This window comes from Nomascus leucogenys, chromosome 17, assembly GCF_006542625.1.
Source record: "Nomascus leucogenys isolate Asia chromosome 17, Asia_NLE_v1, whole genome shotgun sequence".
Classification (NCBI taxonomy): domain Eukaryota; kingdom Metazoa; phylum Chordata; class Mammalia; order Primates; family Hylobatidae; genus Nomascus; species Nomascus leucogenys.
Genome location: NC_044397.1, coordinates 79,980,918 through 80,004,593, shown reverse-complemented (window position 1 = coordinate 80,004,593; position 23,676 = coordinate 79,980,918). Strand labels below are relative to the sequence as shown.

The window sequence follows — 23,676 nt, the reverse complement described above, 5'->3', positions numbered from 1 at the left end:
TGTGGCTTGTCTTCCTTAATTTATTTCTTTTACCTGCTTTAGAACAAAGAACTAGTTAACTAGAGTGTTCATAAACCAGATAATCAGGATTATTAGATAAAGCAGGAGGAAGAAGGCTCCATGTCAAGTGTATGATAGACTCTGCTGTGAGTAAATGTCTTAATCCTTAGGAAATATTTAATATAACATTTGCTATTCAGATTTTTTTCTGCTTTCTGTTGAATTTTAATGTGTTTTGAATAGAGCTGCTGAGTAACTTTAAGATTTATAAACTATTATTGAAAGCTTTTAACACTTGAAAACAATGCCCAGCAGATTCTAGTGACTATCAAAAAGACTGACAAACAAATTACAAATCAAAAGTTCCAAAAACCAAGAGCACCTGTACAGATTAGGCCAGGTCTTTGCTCAAACAAAAATATTTAAAATTTAATTGTTTTCTCTCTTTCTATCTCAGGAATATTCCCATTTAGTTTTAGATAGGATACAATAAGTAAGTAAAGGAATTAAATGAATCAAAATTTCTGATCACAATATTTTAACATCACTAAGGAGAGCAAAAACCATTCATTTATTATTATTTCACAACTAGAAATTAATTTTTCATTCTGTGTCTTTTCATAAATAGTAAGAGAAATAAGTTTGAAGACAGATTTAAGCAAACAAAGGACACACAATAGAAGTAAAGAAAAATGGATAATAAAGACCTCTCTGTGAATGGCAGAAAGTTTATTTACCTTGGCCAGGTTTCTCCACCAAATCCGTAATGCTGATGTCCTTTGCCCATGACACGAGGAGGCTCACGCTTTGGCCTGTGGTCCTCCGGGAGTGAAATTGGTATTATCCCACCGTACTCTCTTTCAGCGCCCCAAGGAAGCCTACATTGTTGAAGTGACTCCCTTAATTCCTGATACCTGTGAAAAAAGAGAGACTTTAAAGAGCCTTAGCAACATAACAGATGCACAAAATTGCATAACAGATTGCATAAAATTCCTACCACTTCATAAGTATTTTCAGATTAAATCTTCAGAACACAGAATTCTCAGTGTCAGGTAGATGATGATACTGGTTATTTAGGCATCATGGGACTGCTGAAAGAATGAGGTTAAATTTCTGAGGACTTACAAATTATCCTTTTTTTGGTCATCAGTTGTAGTGTGTTTATTGTTTTAATTTTAATTTTTTTTTTTTTTTTGAGACAGGTTCTTACTCTGTTGCCCAGGCTGGAGTGCAGTGGCATGATCTTGGCTCACTGCAGCCTCTGCCTCCTGGGTTCAAGCAATTCTCCCACCTCAGCCTCCTGAGTAGCTGGGATTACAGGGGCGTGCCATCACACCCGGGTAATTTTTGCATTTTTAGTAGAGACGGGGTCTCACCATGTTGGCCAGGCTGGTCTCGAACTCCTGACCTCAGATGATCCACCCGTCTTGGCCTCCCAAAGTGCTTGAGATTACAGGTGTGAGCCACTGCATCTGCCCATGTGTTTATTTTTAAAAACAGCTTTATTGAGATTTAATTCACTTGCCACACAATTCATCCATTTAAAGTGTACAATTCAGGCCAGGTGCAGTGGCTCATGCCTGTAATCCCAGCACTTTGGGAGGCCAAGGCAGGAGGACTGCTTGAGCTCAGGAGTTCAAGACCAGCCTGGGCAACATAGCAAGACTCTGTCTCTATTTTATAAATTTATAATTAATTAAAAAATAAAGCGTATAATTCAATGGCTTTAAAGGTTATTCACAGATAAGTGTGAGCATCCCCACAGTCAACTTTACAGCATTTTCATCATCTCAAGAATACCCTGTATTCCTAAGCCATCATGCCCTATACTCCCCACCCTCACTCTATCCCTTGGCAACTATTATACTAATCTACTTTCTGTAGATTTGCCTATTTTGGACATTTCCTGTAAGTAGAATAATATAACACGTGGCCTTTTGTGATGGCCTTCTTTGACTTGGCATAATGTTTTCAAGGTTCATCCATTTTGTAGTATGTGTCCATACTTCATTCTATTTATTTATTTATTTGTTTTTTTGAGATGGAGTTTCGTTCTTGTTGTCCAGGCTGGAGTGCAATGGTGCGATCTTGGCTCACTGCAGCCTCCACCTCACCTCAGGGTTCAAATGATTCTCCTGTCTCAGCCTCCCGAGTAGCTGGGATTACAGGTGCCCGCCACCACACCTGGCTAATTTTTTGTATTTTTAGTAGAGACATGGTTTCGCCACGTTGGCCAGGTTGGTTTTGAACTCCTGACCTCAGGTGATCCCCCCTGCCTTGGCCTCCCAAAGTGTTAGGATTACAGGCGTGAGTCACTGTGCCCAGCCCTTCATTCCTTTTAATGGCTATGTAATATTCTACCATATAGACATATCACGTTTTGTTTCACCATTCATCAGTTGACGGACATTTGGGTTATTTTCACCTTTTAACTCTTGTGAATAATACTGCTATGAATATTCATGTTCAAGTTTTGGTTTGAATAGCTGTTTTTAATTCATTGGGGAATTAAATTAGAAGTGGGTCATGTGGTAATTCTGTTTAATTTGTTGAGGAACTGCCAAACTGTTTTCTACAGTAACTGCTCCATTTTACATTCCTACCAACATTGTATGAGGATTCCAATATCTCCACTTCTTTGCCAACACTTGTTATTTTCTGTTAAAATTTAAAAAAATTATTGCCATTCTAGTGGATGTGAAGTGGTATCTAATTGTAGTTTTGATTTGCATTTCCCCAATGTCTAATGATGTTGAGCCTTTTTTTCCATGTTCCTATTGGCAATATCTTTATTGGAGAAATATCTATTCAGATCCTTTGCATTTTTTGTTATTTGTCTCATTTTTGAGTTATAAGAGTTCTTTATATATCCTACATACAAGTCACTTGTCAGGTATGATAGGCAAATATTTTCTCCTATTCTGTGCATTTTCTTTTTACTTACTTGATAGTGTCCCTTGAAGCAAAAAAGTTTTTTAATTTTGACAAAGTTCACTTGATCTGTTTTTCCTTTTATTGCTTATGCTTTTGGAGTCATATCTAAGAACACAGTTACAAATCCAAGGCCACGAAGATTTATCACTATGTTTTCTTCTAAGTATCTTACAGTTTAGCCCTTACGCTTAGGTCTTTGATTCATGATTAGTTAATTTTGGATACAATATGAGATAAGGGATCTCATGCATCTATTCTTTCGCATGTGGATATCCAGTTGTTCTAGCTCTATTTGTTGAAAATCCTTCTTCCTCATTAAATGGTCTTGGCTAAAGATTATCGTTGGATTTTCAAAAATGGAGAGCATTGTAAAGGAATATTCCTAATCTTGTAAAGGAGCTACTTGCTCATAAGTTTTATCTAGGGCTACTATAACAATGGTTCTCAAAGAGTGGTCCCTAGACTAGTAGCATAAGCATCTCCTAAGAGCTTCTTAGAAATGCAAATTCTCAGGCTCCATCTCAAAACCTAAGAATCAGGATCTCTGGGGATGGGGTGCAGTAATGTTTTAAGAAGCCCTCCAGGTGATTCTCGTGCATGCTAAAGTTTTAGAAGCACTATTCTATTCAATAGTTACCTTGTATGGTAATCATGTCTCCAAGTCCCACCCCTTACAACAGTACTATGCAGAGGACTGGAGACATGGGAGTTTCCTAAATTAGTTAGTCCTAAATCTTGGAACTGGTAGCTCAGATGATTTTCTCTGCTTTTTCTTAACAAAGGAGTGAAGGGCAGGTATTCTATTGGCTCACTGTTGTAACCTTTAACCCAGCGCCTGACACACAGGAAGTACCCAAATAATACTATTGAATAAATGAGTAAGGCCAAAGAGATGGATTTGTTTCCTATACTGCTTACTGTGATAGAGGAATGAAATCTTCTGGTTAGGAACACAGCCTCACAAAAACACCTGCAAATGTATCTGGCAAAAGTTCTGCTTCCTACTTAGGAAGGATTTAATGACTTTCAGTTTCCAGTAATGGCGGCCTAGGTTATTTAGACCAAACTTCCCACTGAAAACAACTAAAAATACTGGGAAGAGAAAAAAAATCTTAAAAACAACTAGCTTTTTGACAAGACAGAAAGGGATGAGTGCTACATAGAGGGTAAATAGGAACCCAGTGAAGTAAGCAAGCAGGGAAGCCACTCCTGCCCTTAGGGCAGGGCCAATCCTGTCAAATTTACATTTTTGTTTTAAGATGAGGGATATGGAAATCAGCCAAGCGAGGAAACTAAAGGAGACCATCTACACAAGAAGCTGGGACCGGCAAATTGGGGGCAGAACCAAGATGGCCGAATAGGAACAGCTCGGGTCTACAGCTCCCAGCGTGAGCGACGCAGAAGACGGGTGATTTCTGCATTTCCATCTGAGGTACCGGGTTCATCTCACTAGGGAGTGCCAGACAGTGGATGCAGGACAGTAGGTGCAGTGCGCCGTGCGCGAGCCGAAGCAGGGTGAGGCATTGCCTCACTCGGGAAGTGCAAGGGGTCAGGGAGTTCCCTTTCCTAGTCAAAGAAAGGGGTGACAGACGGCACCTGGAAAATCGGGTCATTCCCACCCTAATACTGTGCTTTTCCAACAGGCTTGGAAAACGGCACACCAGGAGATTGTGTCCCGCACCTGGCTCGGAGGGTCCTACGCCCACGGAGTCTCGCTGATTGCTAGCACAGCAGTCTGAGATCAAACTGCAAGGCGGCAGCAAGGCTAGGGGAGGGGCACCCACCATTGCCCAGGCTTGCATAGGTAAATAAAGCAGCCAGGAAGCTCGAACTGGGTGGAGCCCACCACAGCTCAAGGAGGCCTGCCTGCCTCTGTAGGCTCCACCTCTGGGGGCAGGGCACAGACAAACAAAAAGTCAGCAGTAACCTCTGCAGGATTAAATGCCCCTGTCTGACAGCTTTGAAGAAAGTAGTGGTTCTCCCAGCACGCAGCTGGAGATCTGAGAACGGGCAGACTGCCTCCTAAAGTGGGTCCCTAACCCCTGAGCAGCCTAACTGGGAGGCACCCCCCAGTAGGGACAGACTGACACCTCACTCGGCCGGGTACTCCTCTGAGACAAAACTTCCAGAGGAACCATCAGACAGCTGAATTTGTGGTTCACGAAAATCCGCTGTTCTACAGCCACCGCTGTTCTGCTGCCACCGCTGCTGACACCCAGCCAAACAGGGTCTGGAGTGGACCTCTAGCAAACTCCAACAGACCTGCAGCTGAGGGTCCTGTCTGTTAGAAGGAAAACTAACAAACAGAAAGGACGTCCACACCAAAAACCCATCTGTACATCACCATCATCAAAGACCAAAAGTAGAAAAAACTACAAAGATGGGGAGAAAACAGAGCAGAAAAACTGGAAACTCTAAAAAGCAGAGTGCCTCTCCTCCTCCAAAGGAATGCAGTTCCTCACCAGCAACAGAACAAAGCTGGATGGAGAATGACTTTGACGAGTTGAGAGAAGAAGGCTTCAGACGATCAAACTACTACGAGCTATAGGAGGAAATTCAAACCAATGGCAAAGAAGTTAAAAACTTTGAAAAAAAATTAGACGAATGTTTAACTAAAATAACCAATGCAGAGAAGTGCTTGAAGGAGCTGATGGAGCTGAAAGCCAAGTTTCAAGAACTACGTGAAGAATGCAGAAGCCTCAGTAGCCGATGCGATCAACTGGAAGAAAGGGTATCAGTGATGGAAGATGAAATGAATGAAATGAAGCAAGAAGGGAAGTTTAGAGAAAAAAGAATAAAAAGAAATGAACAAAGCCTCCAAGAAATATGGGACTATGTGAAAAGACCAAACCTACATCTGACTGGTGTACCTGAAAGTGACAGGGAGAATGGAACCAAGTTGGAAAACACTCTGCAAGATATTATCCAGGAGAACTTCCCCAATCTAGCAAGGCAGGCCAACATTCAGATTCAGGAAATACACAGAACGCCACAAAGATACTCCTTGAGAAGAGCAACTCCAAGACACATAATTGTCAGATTCACCAAAGTTGAAATGAAGGAAAAAATGTTAAGGGCAGCCAGAGAGAAAGGTCGGGTTACTCACAAAGGGAAGCCCATCAGACTAACAGCTGATCTCTCGACAGAAACTCTACAAGCCAGAAGAGAGTGGGGGCCGATATTCAACATTCTTAAAGAAAAGAATTTTCAACCCAGAATTTCATATCCAGCCAAACTAAGCTTCATAAGTGAAGGAGAAATAAAATACTTTACAGACAAGCAAATGCTGAGTGATTTTGTCACCACCAGGCCTGCCCTAAAAGAGCTCCTCAAGGAAGCACTAAACATGGAAAGGAACAACTGGTACCAGCCACTGCAAAAAACATGCCAAATTGTAAAGACCATCAAGGCTAGGAAGAAACTGCATCAACTAACGAGCAAAATAACCAGCTAACACCATAATGACAGGATCAAATTCACACATAACAATATTAACTTTAAATGTAAATGGGCTAAATGCTCCAATTAAAAGACACAGACTGGCAAATTGGATAAGGAGTCAAGACCCATCAGTGTGCTGTATTCAGGAAACCCATCTCACGTGCAGAGACACACATAGACTCAAAATAAAGGGATGGAGGAAGATATACCAAGCAACTGGAAAACAAAAAAAGGCAGGGGTTGCAATCCTAGTCTCTGATAAAATAGACTTTAAACCAACAAAGGTCAAAAGAGACAAAGAAGGCCATTACATAATGGTAAACGGATCAATTCAACAAGAAGAGCTAACTATCCTAAATATATATGCACATAATACAGGAGCACCCAGATTCATAAAGCAAGTCCTGAGTGACCTACAAAGAGACTTAGACTCCCACACAATAATAATGGGAGACTTTAACACCCCACTGTCAACATTAGACAGATCAACGAGACAGAAAGTTAACAAGGATACCCAGGAATTGAACTCAGCTCTGCACCAAGTGGACCTAATAGACATCTACAGAACTCTCCACCCCAAATCAACAGAATATACATTTTTTCAGCACCACACCACACCTATTCCAAAATTGACCACATAGTTGGAAGTAAAGCTCTCCTCAGCAAATGTAAAAGAACAGAAATTATAACAAACTGTCTCTCAGACCACAGTGCAATCAAACTAGAACTCAGGATTAAGAAACTCACTCAAAACCGCTCAACTACATGGAAACTGAACAACCTGCTCCTGAATGATTACTGGGTACATAACGAAATGAAGGCAGAAATAAAGATGTTCTTTGAAACCAACGAGAACAAAGACACAACATACCAGAATCTCTGGGACACATGCAAAGCAGTGTGTAGAGGGAAATTTATAGCACTAAATGCCCAGAAGAGAAAGCAGGAAAGATCCAAAATTGACACCCTAACATCACAATTAAAAGAACTAGAAAAGCAAGAGCAAACACATTCAAAAGCTAGCAGAAGGCAAGAAATAACTAAAATCAGAGCAGAACTGAAGGAAATAGAGACACAAAAAACCCTTCAAAAAATTAATGAATCCAGGAGCTGGTTTTTTTTAAAAGATCAACAAAATTGATAGACCGCTAGCAAGACTAATAAAGAAGAAAAGAGAGAAGAATCAAATAGACACAATAAAAAATGATAAAGGGGATATCACCACCGATCCCACAGAAATACAATCTACCATCAGAGAATACTACAAACACCTCTACGCAAATAAACTAGAAAATCTAGAAGAAATTGATAAATTCCTTGACAAATACACCCTCCCAAGACTAAACTAGGAAGAAGTTGAATCTCTGAATAGACCAATAACAGGCTCTGAAATTGTGGCAATAATCAATAGCTTACCAACCAAAAAGAGCCCAAGACCTGATGGATTCACAGCCAAATTCTACCAGAGGTACAAGGAGGAACTGGTACCATTCCTTCTGAAACTATTCCAATCAACAGAAAAAGAGGGAATCCTCCCTAACACATTTTATGAGGCCAGCATCATCCTGATACCAAAGCCTGGCAGAGACACAACCAAAAAAGAGAATTTCAGACCAATATCCTTGATGAACATTGATGCAAAAATTCTCAATAAAATACTGGCAAACAGAATCCAGCAGCACATCAAAAAGCTTATCCACCATGATCAAGTGGGCTTCATCCCTGGGATGCAAGGCTGGTTCAACATATGCAAATCAATAAATGTAATCCAGCATATAAACAGAACCAAAGACAAAAACTACATGATTATCTCAATAGATGCAGAAAAGACCTTTGACAAAATTCAACAACGCTTCATGCTAAAAACTCTCAATAAATTAGGTATTGATGGGATGTATCTCAAAATAATAAGAGCTATCTATGACAAACCCACAGCCAATATCATACTGAATGGGCAAAAACTGGAAGCATTCCCTTTGAAAACTGGCACAAGACAGGGATGCCCTCTCTCACCACTCCTATTCAACATAGTGTTGGAAGTTCTGGCCAGGGCAATCAGGCAAGAGAAGGAAATAAAGGGTATTCAATTAGGAAAAGAGGAAGTCAAATTGTCCCTGTTTGCAGATGACATGATTGTATATCTAGAAAACCCCATTGTCTCAGCCCAAAATCTCCTTAAGCTGATAAGCAACTTCAGCAAAGTCTCAGGATACAAAATCAATGTACAAAAATCACAAGCATTCTTGTACACCAATCACAGACAAACAGAGAGCCAAATCATGAGTGAACTCCCATTCACAATTGCTTCAAAGAGAATAAAATATCTAGGAATCCAACTTACAAGGGACGTGAAGGACCTCTTCAAGGAGAACTACAAACCACTGCTCAATGAAATAAAAGAGGATATAAACAAATGGCAGAACATTCCATGCTCATGGGTTGAAAGAATCAATATCGTGAAAATGGCCATACTGCCCAAGGTAATTTATAGATTCAATGCCATCCCCATCAAGCTACCAATGACTTTCTTCACAAAATTGGAAAAAACTACTTTAAAGTTCATATGGAACCAAAAAAGAGCCTGCATCGCCAAGTCAATCCTAGGCCAAAAGAACAAAGCTGGAGGCATCATGCTACCTGACTTCAAAGTATACTACAAGGCTACAGTAACCAAAACAGTATGGTACTGGTACCAAAACAGAGACATAGATCAATGGAACAGAACAGAGCCCTCAGAAATAGTGCCGCATATCTACAAATATCTGATCTTTGACAAACCTAACAAAAACAAGCAATGGGAAAAGGATTCCCTATTTAATGAATGGTGCTGGGAAAACTGGCTAGCCATATGTAGAAAGCTGAAACTGGATCTCTTCCTTACACCTTATACAAAAATTAATTCAAGATGGATTAAAGACTTAAATGTTAGACCTAAAACCATAAAAACCTAGAAGAAAACCTAGGCAATACCATTCAGGACATAGGCACAGGCAAGGACTTCATGTCTAAAACACCCAAAGCAATGGCAACAAAAGCCAAAATAGACAAATGGGATCTAATTAAACTAAAGAGCTTCTGCACAGCAAAAGAAACTACCATCAGAGTGAACAGGCAACCTACAAAATGGGAGAAAATTTTCGCAACCTACTCATCTGACAAAGGGCTAATATCCAGAATCTACAATGAACTCAAACAAATTTACAAGAAAAAAACAAACAACCCCATCAAAAAGTGGGCAAAGGACATGAACAGACACTTCTCAAAAGAAGACATTTATGCAGCCAAAAAACACATGAAGAAATGCTCATCATCACTGGCCATCAGAGAAATGCAAATCAAAACCACAGTGAGATACCATCTTACACCAGTTACAATGGCCATCATTAAAAAATCAGGAAACAACAGGTGCTGGAGAGGATGTGGAGAAATAGGAACACTTTTACACTGTTGGTGGGACTGTAAACTAGTTCAACCATTGTGGAAGTCAGTGTGGCGATTCCTCAGGGATCTAGAACTAGAAATACCATTTGACCCAGCCATCCCATTACTGGGTGTATACCCAAAGGATTATAAATCATGCTGCTATAAAGACACATGCACACGTGTGTTTACTGCAGCACTATTCACAATAGCAAAGACTTGGAACCAAACCAAATGTCCAACAACAGTAGACTGGATTAAGAAAATGTGGCACATATACACCATGGAATACTATGCGGCCATAAAAAATGATGAGTTCATGTCCTTTGTAGGGACATGGATGAAACTGGAAACCATCATTCTCAGTAAACTATCGGAAGGACAAAAAACCAAACACCGCATGTTCTCACTCATAGGTGGGAATTGAACAATGAGAACACATGGACACAGGAAGAACATCACACTCCGGGGACTGTTGTGGGGTGGGGGGAGTGGGGAGGGACAGCATTAGGAGATACATCTAATGCTAAATGACGAGTTAATGGGTGCAGCACACCAACATGGCACATGGATACATATGTAACAAACCTGCACATTGTGCACATGTACCCTAAAACTTAAAGTATAATAATTAAAAAAAAAAAAAAAGCTGGGACCTTAAAATGCTTACCCTCCCATGTTCAAGGTGAGTCAGAAGTTAACCAGTTCCCTTATGGCCTCAGTTTGCATCTATCCTAAACTTAAGCTTGGATTTAATTGGTCCTGGATTGGTATTATGGTATATACCCATAAGGCACTCTGCAGGACAAACAGGAATCCTTTAAGGAGGAAGGATTCTTGGGGGAATCACAAGATGTGTTCTAAAGGATGAGTAGCAATTATCTAGAGGAAAGAGAGGAAATACTGGGACATGCAAGGGAATAGCAGGTAGAAAGGCCTAGAGTTTAATAGACTGGAAAATTCCTGACAGTGTTGGCTTCAGTCTAGAATCTCTCTTAGGGAAGAATTACTTTTGTTTGGTAAAATATTCTGCTAAGCCACTTGTAGACACAGAGACTCTGAAAGTATGGGTGTTGGTAGGAGCTCAAGCAAGCTCAGACTGATTAAACTGCTCTGCAGTGGGAGAAACTTGTTGGTTTGCTCTTGAAACAGGGAGAGGAGAGGAAAGGGGAGTAAGGGAAGAGGGAGATGAGAGGAGCCAGCAGGATGGTGAGGCTACTGGAGACTGCACTGGTTGAAAACCCAGGGAGAAACCCTTGGTGACAGCTGGTTAAAGACCTTTTAAGAATGTGGAAGTTATGGCTAATAAGGTGTTTTGGTTACATGTAGCATGGCATGGTTTGACTCTCCTTCCTGATCCCCAACAGTTCAGTGAAGTTTACCAGGCTCACAAATGCTCTGCATGGACAAGGTCCTTAGAGAAAAAGGAGGGATGACTGAGTTTCACATCTGGGTCAGTGTGTTGTTTTAAGTGGAACCAGGAACCCAAAGTCAGAAGTGACCATGAGACTTTCAAATGCTATCCCTATCCTTGTCCCGGGAACTTGGATAAATTTGGAGGAATTCCACAAGGCATGGAGTAAAGATCTGAGTAGAACTTACCCAGATCTTAGGGGCTGAGAAAATAGAGTTGAATTTTGAACTTTATTAGAAGAGTTGACATAGAATTCTAGAACTTGGGGCATGTAGAGAAGGGCCACGGTGAGAGGTGCAGCATGAGAGGAAAACAAGGACAGTATCCTGTGGGGCCTTCTAAATCCCCTGGACTATACCCTGAGAACAGTGGGAGCCAGTCAGAAACATGGAGGAGAGGAAGGGGAGGGTGAAGGGTTGGGGGAGGCAGGTGAGAGGAGGAAGGGGGAAGAAAGAGGGAGAAAAAGGGAGGGAGAGAGAGGGGGAGAGAATGGGAAAGAGAAGGGGAGATAGGTAGGTAGATAGGGAGAGAGAAGGGGAGAGACAGGAAGAGAGAGAGAGGGAAAGAGAAAGAGGTATGAACTGTGGAGCTACTTTTTTCTCTTTACCAGTACAGTGCTTGGCTTAACATAACCGCCCCCCCCTGCCACCAACCTGTAATAATTGTTGAATAGAATGAAGAAGCAACACTCAGGACTGTCTTACAAATGGAATGTATTATCTTGTGAAGTCACTAGATTGAGGATTGGCAAAGCATGGCCCATGGGCCAAATCCAACTCCCTGCCTGTTTTTGTAAACAAAAGTCTATTGGAATACAGCCATGACCATTCATTTATGGACTATATACAGTCTATGTCTGCTTTTGCCCCACAATGGCAGAGTTGAATAGCTGGACAGAGACAGTAAAGCCTACAATATTTACCATCTGGCTCTTTACAGAAAAAGTTTGCTAACCCTGCACTAGCTAGGGAAGGAGAGTCCTGGGCCTACTGATTTGGGGTGCTATAGAAGGGATGCTGGCATTCAGCTCTCAGACCTCTACGTCCTCCCTAGCTGTCTGACAACGATCAACAGACACGGTTTGGGGGACATGACAAGTGAAAAATATTTAAATGCATTTGATTAATGACAACCTAAGCTTTAATATCTAAGTTTGTAAAAGTTACGTTCAAAACCTAAATGAGTCAATTTCTCAACATCTGACCCCCGTATATTACATTGTCCCCGGAAGATGAGCCGGTAGAAAATGCTAATCAATCATTTGGGCTGGCATCCACCTAAAGCTGGAAAGTTGCAGGAAATTATTTAAAATAAAAGACAATGCATAAATAAGTCATATTTCTCTCTTACTTTAAGGTATCATGTCTCCCTACCCTTAGACTTAATACTCACACAATTGTAGAGAAGGAACCAAATTAAAATAAAGATTGACATTTTAGGATGTAATAATTTAGGATTTCATTATAGGATTTCATTATAGGCTCCCATTTGTTTCTGGATTCACTTTGTTGCTTTCTGATTCTTAAACATTTTTTAAAAATGGTAGTTATCTACCAACTAAAAATGAGGGTTATGTTTTAATAATTTTAATGAAATTTTAAACCTTTCTCTTTATCTCTCTCTCTGTCTCCTTTTCTCTCTCTCCCTCTTTTCCTCCCCCTCTCTCTCACTGTCTCTCTCACCTCTCTCTCCATGTCTCTCTCCCTCTCTCTCCCTTTCTGCTAGCCCAGTAGTTCTCAATGTAAATAAAATACATCTCTATAACAAAGAGAATAATTATCAAATTATTGGTGCTACCATCTCTAGCAATAGAAAATTGTTTACTTGTTTTTGAAAAAGATACATTCCCTATAGATGAACCAATATTTCATTTTAAAGTCACTGTACAAGATTTTGTGCATCAAACCCCAAATTCAGTAATTTAGCCAGTAATTACTGGGAGGCATGATTAAAGAAAAGCTCGAAATAAACATAAACCTCATTTTCAGTTGGCAGATAACTATTATTTAAAAAAATGTTTTAAGAGTCAGAAAACAGCAAAGTGAATCCAGAAACAAAATGGGAACTGATAATGAAATTCTATAATGAAATCCTACTATATAATAAATTCCTAAGCAATTCTCAAGGCACTTCCTTAATGGATATGTTTGTTTGCCCTGTGAGCTAAGAGAACTTGCTAGAAGTAAGGAGAAGTCAGCTGAATGAAAAAGAGGATAGGAATCTTGATGATTTTGAGTAGCTGTTCCTGCCAGTTAAATTTTCAACAGAAGAAATGAGAAAAAAATACCACCTGTTAATATACTTAATATTTTTAATGGAGATCAAGCAAGTTTATATAAAATAGTGGCTAGCATAATTGTCCCAAAAAATCCACTTGAGTAAAGTAATTAAAGTGTAACCACTAACTTGCTCCTGATCATCAGGTAAGCCAGAACCATAGTCCTGGTTTTCTTACATTTTCAGTGCTGCTAGCTCAGTAGTTCTCAATGTAAGCTGAAAAACTAAAAAATGCAGATTACCTTCCCACCTCAGACCTGGGGAGTCAGAATGTCCATAGATAGAAGAAGCCTGGGAATCTGTTTTTCTAGAAAGCTCCTCGGGTGATTTTGGAGTACCCTGTCTGTAGACCAGTCCTGGGTAACAGGGGAGCTAGACTGTGTCACCTATTTTTATATTGTTTTATTTTGTTTTGATTTTTGAGAAAGAGTCTCGCTCTGTTGCCCAGTCTGGAGTGCTGTGGTGTGATCTTGGCATACTACAAACTCTGCCTCTAGGCTCAAGTGATCCTCCCACCTCAGCCTCCCAAGTAGCTGGGACCACAGGTGTGAGCCACCACACCTGGCTAATTTTTGTATTCACCTCACCTAATGTGAAAAGAAAAAAAAGTAGGCTGATGTGAGGAAATCGTTTTGCGTCATGTTAAAACTGCCAAGTGAGTGCCATGATCGCTGCATCTAGGTTGTAGGTATAGCCTACATGATCTAAGTTGTACCTGGACACATCACGATATTTAAAAAGGGTGTCCCTTTAAGTACATCCGTGTTTAGAAAACTAAGCTGCTGAGTGCAAACGTATGCTAGGGCTCACGTTCATCCTTACCATTATGAAGGTAATCCTGAAAAACCAGGGGCTTTCTGTTTTGTATTGTTTTATTTTGCTGTTGAGATACCTTGTGATTCAAATTGGGAGCCATGGACCCTGCACCTGGTCTGAAGAGGTGAGCCTCAGCAATGATAGAACAGAGTTACCACCAGTGTCCTGTTAACACCGTCCAGAGCCGTTCCATCACTAACACTGAGAGAAAAGAGACTCTTTTGTAAGCTGTCTGGCTGCTTTTTAAGAGTGGGTTAAGAGGAGGGGTTCTGAGAACAGATGATCATCCTGGTTTTCTCAATCTGGCGATTGTGAAAGGAAAGAATTCATGTGAAATAAAAGGGAAAGCAAGTTGTAGTTATCAGGAGCCAGGAGCATGGTTGTACCTAGAGCGAGCTTCAAATAATACCTTTTTGTAGTTTATAGTTGACCATATATCATGTTGAATTTTATAGTCAGTTAAAATATGTGCTTCTCTTAAATTTCATGCCAGTTAAAGGGTTTTGGAGCTGATCACTAACCAACTATAGGACCGTTTAGGTAGAGGGGATCAACATTTCAGTGAAAAGCCTTTGACAGTGCTTTTTGATGGTGCATTCAGATATGGCAGCCCTAAATTCTTGGATTCCTTTAGGCCAAATATAAAACCTCACATTGCTGTTTTTGAGCCAGGGACAACTGCCCATTCCCGGATCACACACAATCCACTAAGGGTTTTATTTGACTCAAGGGAAGCTCTGCCTAATGTGACAGCCCTTGGAGTTGAACAGGAATTTAGAGCTGAAGACCACTCTTATGAATCAGGTCAATGGTAGAGGAGTAGGGGCAGCAAGGACTGACCCAGAAGTGACAAGAGCTCCTTTTCCTCCAATACAAGAATATTTCTTTTCATTAAGTGAAAACAGCAATTGATTTAAAAAATGTTGAATATGATCTTTACATTTAAAAAAATTGGAGAGGACACATATTAAGATGTTAACACAGTAGTTATTATCTCTGGATAAAGGAAGTACAGAGGGTTTCTTTCCTATGCTTCATTTTCATAATTTTTCTGTTGGAAAAATAAAGAATTTGTTTTCCTTACAAATTTCTGTGATTTCTACATTATGAGAAATGTGTGTTAGTTTTATAATTACGGAAAAATCATTCTTTTTCGTTATTAATATAAAGAGCATGTTTGTAAACTGGAGATCTGTGGAAGTCTGATCGAGATGGTGAAAGGCGAAGTGCAAGAAGAAAAAGGAGCTGAATCTGTGAGAACCAGTGTTTAGTCTGGCAAACAGAACTCTCACAGGGGCCAAGAGAATCTTCAGATCTTGAAGGGCTGCTAGCATGGGATGATGAATTACTATTTTGCATAGCTTCAGAGGGAAGAACCAGAATCAGCAGGCAGAAATTACAAGGTAAAAACTTGTTCTCATTAGAAAGAAAATGATCTGACAATCAGGAGCATTCAAAAATGGGATGGACTGCCTGGTGTGGAAGTGCTGTCCTTTTTGGAAGTGTTTAAACTGAGGCTGGGTGACTTCCTGTCTGGTTTCCTAAAGAATTCTTAAATGATTGGGAGGCTGAGGATCACAAGGTCAGGAGATCGAGACCATCCTGGCCAACATGGTGAAACCCCATTTCTACTAAAAATACAAAAAAATTAGCTGGGCGTGGTGGTGTGCGCCTGTAGTCCCAGCTACTCAGGAGGCTGAGGCAGGAGAATTGCTTGAACCCAGGAGGCGGAGGTTGCGGTGAACCGAGATCGTGCCACTGCACTCCAGCCTGGCAACAGAGTGAGACTCTGTCTAAACAAACAAACAAACAAACAAACAACCACAAAACAAGTAGACAACCACTCAGGCTATTTTTTCACTGTCCAGGTATTTTGAGGTGTTTTTTTCTTTTCCTTTTCTCAAAATGATGCAAGTAAATACAATACAGGAAATGCTGACACTAAGATGTTGGCAAATTACTTGTGTGTATCTGTTATTTCATATGTAAAATGCAGATAACAGTAGTACTTATAGGGTTGTCATGAGGATTAAAAGAATTACTACATACAAAGCATTTGGTAGAGTGCTGACACACAGTAATCACTAGATATGTTAGGTGCAATTTTTTTCATTGTAATTTTTTTAAAAAACTTTTTTTCTAGGTTCAGGGGGACATATGCAGGTTCGTTATACAGCTAAATTGTATGTTGCCGTGGTTTGGTGTACAAATTATTTTGTCACCCAGGTGATAAGCATAGTACCCAAGAGGTAGTTTTCTGATCCTCACCTTCCTCCCTCTCTCCACCCTCAAGTAGGCCTCGGTGTCTGTGGTTCCCTTCTTTGTCTCCATGTGTTCTCAGTGTTTAGCTCCCACTTATAAGTGAGAATAGGTGATATTTGGTTTTCTGTTCCCGTGTTAGTTTGCTTCAGAATGACGGCCTCCAGCTCCATCCACGTTGCTGCAAAGGACATGATCTCATTTTTTATGGCTGCATATTATTCCATGGTGTATATGTACCATGTTTTCTTTATCCAGTCAACCACTGATGGGCATTTAGGCTGATTCCATGTCTTTGCTATTGTGAATAGTGCTGTGATGAACATACCTGTGCATGTGTCTTTATGGTAGAACAACTTATATTCCTTTGACAGAACAAATTATAAGAACAACTTAGAATCCAATAATGGGATTGCTGGGTCAAATAGTAATTCTGTTTTGAGTTCTTTGAGAAACCACCAAACTGCTTTTCATAAATTAAATCATAATGTATAATTAATGTGTTACAGGGAATTTGGTGAAGCAAAAATTTACACAACTATAAGCAGCAAATTCTGGGAGTATTTTTGGGCAGATGGTAGATGAGCATGTTAGGGAACCAATACAGTACTATTTACAAAAGTCTTTGCTTACAACGTATTAATCTCCCAATGAAGGAAGGGACCATTCTAAGAGTTTAGAATGTAGTGGATGAATTTGATGTGTGGCTTTTATCGTACACAGCCACTTACTTCTCGAGTTCCTTACAGACACTTGAAGGTGCAGTTAATTGCCACGTTTTGCCTTCCCTGTGATATGATAAGCAGAAGAGCTCCGGCCCGGCGCAGTGGTCACGCCTGTAATCCCAGCACTTTGGGCGGCCGAGGAAGGTGGATCATTTGAGGTCAGGAGTTTGAGAACAGCCTGGCCAACATAGTGAAACCCTGTCTCTACTAAAAATGCAAAAATATTAGCTGGGCATGGTGGCGCATGCCTGTAATCCCAGCTACTCTGGAGGGTGAGGCAGGAGAATCACTTGAACCTGGGAGGTAGAGGTCCCAGTGAGCGGAGATCGCACCACTACACTCCAGCCTGGGCGACAGAGCGAGACGCCGTCTCAAAAACAAACAAACAAAAAACAGAAGAGCCCCAGAACAATAAATGTTTTTCCTCACATAATAAAATACACTAATACATTAAAACTGCTTTTTCTAGTTTTTGTTTTACCTGTCCTCTGAGGCAGTTGGGCGAATAACCGTTTGGAGGGGGGTGTGCAATTCATTAGAGTAAAAGGTGTTGGACAGTGTGTCAGCTCCTTCAAGCTCCCTGCAACAGTAGGGCCTGCCGTGAATGGTTTCCATGCTTCTTGGCTAAAAAGGCACAACCTGGAAAAGAAAAGGAGGGCACATTTGGTTTGTCGAGTCAAGGCAGGCAGAAAACACATTTTACACTGCTAAATTCTTCAACCTGACGCTGCACAGAAGTCACAGGCTTCCCTCCGCACGGAAAGCCGTCAAATCAGCAATAAACAGAGACCTAAATAAGTTCTATGGAAATAAATTTCAACTGAAACAAATCCACAAAGTGGACGGTGCCTCCAAGTAGTCACCAGAATGACCATCCAGTAGGTTCGTACCAGTCCGCTACTTTGTGGCCATCAACTGACATTCAATTCTTGCCTCAAATTTAACTATAACTATTCAAGAAAACTCAGCTGACTTTTAGCCTGTGGTCTTTCCGAAAATTAGAGACTCTTCATTCAACAGAATAAGCGCTGTCCTAAAGCCTTCGGGGATTCTGGACGAGAATCCCTTTGCAGATGGTGGAGTCAGTGGTGCACCACGAACGGGACCCTAAAGGGGATTCCCGGTTTCCAACTGCGTCGGGGAGAGTCCCACCTCTCCCTCGGACTTGGGGGAAGGCCACGAGGCGGCGTAGCTGGGACCAAAAGTGCCGGGGGCCGAGGCCGAGCCTCGCGGGCTGTCATCGCCCTGGGAGCGGTGCCTCGGGGGTCTGGACATACCTGGGACATGAGCCTGCGGGCGCTGCGGGACCGCGCTTCCCCTCCCCTCCCCGCAGCTGGCGGCCTTCGCGGGCCGAGGAATTTTGAGGTCGTCCGCACCTGCGGCCCGGTGGCGCTGGTAGGCAGGGGCGGGGGCAGGAGAAAGACGGCAGGCAGGCCGGGGTGGGGTGGGGCTGGGGGCGCTTGTGACGGTGGCCGTGACTGCGGCATTAGGTGATGCGTCCTTGAGGGGCTGGGGGCTTCCGGGCGGCGAGCGGGGCGCAGTAGGCGGATCTTAGAGACCTCAGAGGAAACCAGCCCAGCGCTACGGGACTGGCAAGAACGCGAAGAGGGACCGAGAGTGAAGAGAGCGCAAGGCGCCGGGTCGGGGGCTAGAGGGGCTCTTCCGCCTTGCGGCCCCTGGCCCCGCCTCCCGGTCCCGTGCCCCGCCCCTCTCGGCTCACCGCCCTGCCTCCTGTCGGAGCCCGCCTTGCCCCACCCGCGCCCCGCCCCCAGGCGCCCTCTAGCGGAGGCAGCGATGGCGATATCAGTTTCTTTTTCCAGGGCTGCCAGGTCTGGAGCTGTCTCAGGGCCGGCCAGGGAGCTCTCTCACGTGGACTGGGCGGAGGAAGAGCTCCGGTCCAGTGGAGTCCCTGGTGAGGTCGGAGCATCCGTCCTGTCCTCCCTCCCCAGGTCACCTCGCAAAAACTGGGGACAGTGTGGCCAGATCGAGGGTGGAGTCTGCAGGAATCTGAAACTGCAGCCCCTGGCATGGCGCCCTAACAGAGTCTCTGCTCCTTCCCTGGTAGGTGCGGACGTGGTTAAGTCCTTTACTTGCCTCGTCCCCAGGGCCTAGCCCTACCTTGATTACCTCAGTTTTCCCCAAAAGATACAAATGTGAGCCACAAATCTGCAGCTACAGGGTCATGAGTTCCTGTGATGGCTGAGAACAAGGGATGTCACCCCTCCTCCCCACCTGCCCCCCCATCAAGGAATGGGATGTGGGGAGGTTAGGGTGTGTGTATGATATGTGTGATATGGTTAGGCTTTGTGTCCCCACTCAAATCTCATCTTGAATTGTAATCCCCATAATCCCCACGTGTCAAAGGAGAGACGAGGTGGAAGCAATTGGATCATGGGGGCAGTTTCCCCCATGCTGTTCTCGTAATAGTGAGTGAATTCTCACGAGATCTGGTGGTTTTATAAGAGGCTCTTTCCCCTTCTCTCAGCACTTCTCCTTCCTGCCACCTTGTGAAGAAGGTAGCTGCTTCTCCGTGGCCTTCTGCCATGATTGTAAGTTTCCTGAGGCCTCTGCAGCCATGTGAGATTGTGAGTCAACTAAACCTCTTTCGTTTATAAATTACCCAGTCTTGGGCAGTTCTTTATAGCATTGTGAGAAAAGACTAATACAGTGTGGGAGGCTAGAACTGAGCCTGCAGGAACCAGAAGGTGAGGGTGAGAATGACCACCTCTGAGAAGAAGGGCGTTGAAACTATGTGCCAAAGAGTTAAAGAACACAGTCATAGAAATTCTCGAGTTTACAGGATGGCAGATAAAAGAAACAAATTGCTGAAATGCTGAAATGCCTGGGCTTGTAGGTTAATAAAACTGGCTGAAATCCATTGGAACCTATAAGGCCAACTAGAGTCTGCACAGACCCAGCTTGCTGACCTTACAGCTGAATTTCTACTGCGTGTTTCATACTAACTCCTCACTGAATTTGCACGTGGAACCCTTAGGTAGCATGAAGAGATAAGAGCACATGCCCAAGGACTTTCCAGACTTCCTCTTTCCTTTCACCAAGCAGCTGCTAATCCCAGAATCCACACTCAAAACCATTTCTAATAAAATAATTGCCCTAAAGTCAGCACAGGGAGACAGATTTGAGCTGGACTTCCTATTTCTTTGTTGGTTGACATGCAATAAAAGTTTTTATTTTATCAAAAACCCAGTGTTATAGTATTGACTTCTAGTGCCTCGAGCAGCGAGCCTCCTTTGCTTGGTAACAGTATGATGGTGCCTTTGCCATTCTCTGCCTACTTTACAACTTTTTACTAACCAACTAGTGGGCATTCATTTTGTGCTGTGCCTTCTATGTGAGTGTTACCTGGAGTAGGGGAAGAAAGGTGTATTGAAGTAGGCACAGTGGTAATTTTGTAGTCTTGGTTTGTTTCTTAGTTCCCGCACCTCTGCCAACCTTCCAATAGTTACCACCCACTAAGCCTGGAGGAATAGAACCTGCTGGAGACAGAGTTGTGTATTAGGTGAAATTGGCTTTTATCTTTGACATCTTTATGTGCCCTCCAATTTCTGGTAGTTCATTGTAAGCTTTTGCCCCTTTTCTTCTCCTGTGTGTTCAGGATCTCCCATTAAATTCCTTGTCTCCCCAGCCCATTTCATGTCTCCAGTCTTCCAGTACTTTCCATACTTCACCTTTTTCTTATCCTCAACCTTAGTCCTGTTTTCCCATGGCTTGATTCTTCCTAGGAGGAGTAACTGAGCTTGATAGATTTAATCAGAGGCATCTGATGAAGATGCATCACTAGCCATGTATGTACATGGATGGTGGTGACACTGGAGAAGGTGTGTCAACTCCAGGTTGAATGATCAGGATATGTGGTGATAGCCTCCAGGTTCTAGGGGTTTGAAATTTTATTTTAGGTCAGATGAGTGTAAAAGGCAGAAAAATGTAATTATTTTTATCATTATTTTTCAAATAAAATTTACAGGCAAGAAAAATTCATTGTCAGATCATTGTGAAACAATTGTTTTCTTTGAAAATGCTTCTCCATCTGAAATTCTCAGGGATATCAGGATTGGGTCTATTTGTTTGACTAACACTCTTTACTCTTAGCTTTTGTGATTTAACTCACTCCATCTCAGCCAGAAGGTGATGTGGATGTGACCTCAACAACACAAAGTAGCCTCCTATCCAGGGTTGCTCGAGTGACTGACTTCTTAGGTATAACATGGCCAGGGGGTCAGTAGCCTCAGATTGCCTTCTTTTGACTTCTCACATGTTGATTTTGTCACCACCTCATTTTGCTAGTAATCCTTCAAGCAGGGAAGATGCAATTTGGTAATGAAAATAATATATGCTTAGAATACTGGGGGTTGACGACAATTCCAAATCACGGTTAGACCTTTCACCTTCAGGTAAAGAATAAGTAGGAGGTAGACAATAACACACAGCATGAATTACAGTCTATAACCTTTCTTTTAAGTCTGTTATAGAGACCAGTAAAATGAATGAAGAGGTCAGTAACATGACTTTTTTTTCTTTTTGAAACAGAGTCTCTGTCCCCCAGGCTGGAGTACAATGGTGTAATTGCAGCTCACTGCAACCTCTGCCTCCCCGGTTCGAGCAATTCTCCTGCCTCAGCCTCCCAAGTAGTTGGTATTACGAGCGCTCGCCACCACACCTGGCTAATTTTTTGTATTTTTAGTAGAGACGGGGTTTTGCCATGTTGGCTAGGCTGGTCTCGGACTCCTGACCTTAGGTGATCCGTCCGCCTTGGTCTCCCAAAGTGCTGGGATTACAGGCGTGAGTCGTGCACCCGGCCCAACGAATATTTTTTACATGAAAAAAAATTTGGAGTCTGGTGCCTTGCTTAGAAGATGTGTTGGAAAGTGTCTCAGTAATGTTAAAATATGCATCTTTAAAAATTGAAAAACTTAAAGCCTTGTTGATTTCAGTGTATGTATCTTCTTAGTAGGATGACAATTAAAAGTATGTATATTCTGTTGGCTTTAAACTACAAATGGGTTAAATGACACTGTAATACTTTTTTTGTACTAAATAATTTAACCTAAGTTCAGTACTTTAAATTCTTCTCAAAACATATTTTCTTTCTTTCATAGTTGTTTATTATAAAAATGCAATCAGCTTTTTTGTAGATGTCATTTCAATTTTTTTCTTGAAGAGAGTTATTTTTAAAGAGCATTGTAATCTCAACAGTCTTTATGGTTGTAGTCATGTCAACTATGATCAATTAAGCCTAGAAATGTAATGTACAGCACAAAGATTATAATTCATAATATTGTATTGCATACTAAAATTTTTCTAAGAATGTAGATTTTAGATGTTCTCCCCCCTCCAATAAAAAATTTACTATGTGAAAAACAATAATAATATATATATTTTTTGCCTTGAGTAGCTAAGGAACTAGGTGGTCATTTAGTAGTGAACACTGAAGTGGCGTTGATGCACACATTTATAAAATGTACTATTTAGTAAACAGTCACCAGTTACCTAGAATGCATCAGGGGTTGTCCTAGCACCTACAGTCTATGGGGACATGGAGCCGTGGAGAGTCATAATCAGTGAGGTAAGTGCTCAACTGGGGCCAGTGATCTTGCTGTAGGGGTCCATGGTCACCTAACCAAGACTCTTGTGCTTCTGATATCATTCCCCTGGAAATGTCTGAAAAGCAATGTAAGGTTCCCCTATTTAGAAACATGATCATCAGAACCCTTTAGCGAGGTGACCCGGCCATGTGCCCTTGGTTACATGCAATTGTTTGTCCTTGTGGCCTCCATGGCATCTTTCCATTTATCTTTCTTTGCATCTTCCTACACGGATATTCTAACATTTTGTTCCACGAATTTGAGTTCCTTCTGGGTAGCATTTTTCTCTCTAATCTTAAACCTCTGCTCAGAAGGCTCAGTGGTCAGTCTCTATTCCTCTGTCATAATTCAATTTCTTTGAACTATGACCTATATACAGACAGCCCCATGCACTATCCCTACTGTCTAGTTGAGTGAAGTTATGTAGAATATGTATTCCACATATGTATTAAGTTCCACTACTTAAGTTTCTTCTTCACTTATCCACACACAGAGATATGGATGAAGTGTGTATTGGATAGACAGGGTAGGCATGGCGCTTCCAGATGCAACTGACAGGAAGACATGCTGTCCCCCAGGGGCTCCAGCTGATGAGGACACTCCGAGAGCATCCTGTGATGTTGCATTCTGCACTCAGGGCATGGTGATACCTAGTCAGGGAGGGAGGTTGTAGGGGCTTCCTGGGGTGTACCTGGCCCACCATATGTTCAGCTGTCTTACCAGAAAAGTATTGACACAATCATTCTCTATATGAAAAAGGTAATCAGTTACCCTACTCAGTCATTTG

At 41.9% G+C, this 23,676-nt stretch overlaps 1 protein-coding gene across 3 annotated transcripts in view; it reads right to left on the bottom strand.

The window, feature by feature from the left end:
* Nucleotides 1-18,947, bottom strand: part of C17H7orf31 (chromosome 17 C7orf31 homolog) — a 51,203-nt gene extending 32,256 nt beyond the window's left edge. Inside the window, exons 1-4 of one of the 3 annotated variants that reach the window (XM_030796872.1) lie at nt 18,564-18,947; nt 18,251-18,393; nt 17,768-17,925; nt 738-914 (exon numbers count right to left, since the gene is read on the bottom strand). In XM_030796872.1, coding sequence (XP_030652732.1) covers nt 738-914; nt 17,768-17,901 — 311 coding nt within the window. In that variant the 5' untranslated portion in view covers nt 17,902-17,925; nt 18,251-18,393; nt 18,564-18,947. The remainder of the gene's footprint in view (nt 1-737; nt 915-17,767; nt 17,926-18,250; nt 18,394-18,563) is intronic. The other 2 variants (XM_030796871.1, XM_030796873.1) reach the window with 2 other exon arrangements.
* Between the last annotated feature and the right edge of the window lie 4,729 nt (nt 18,948-23,676).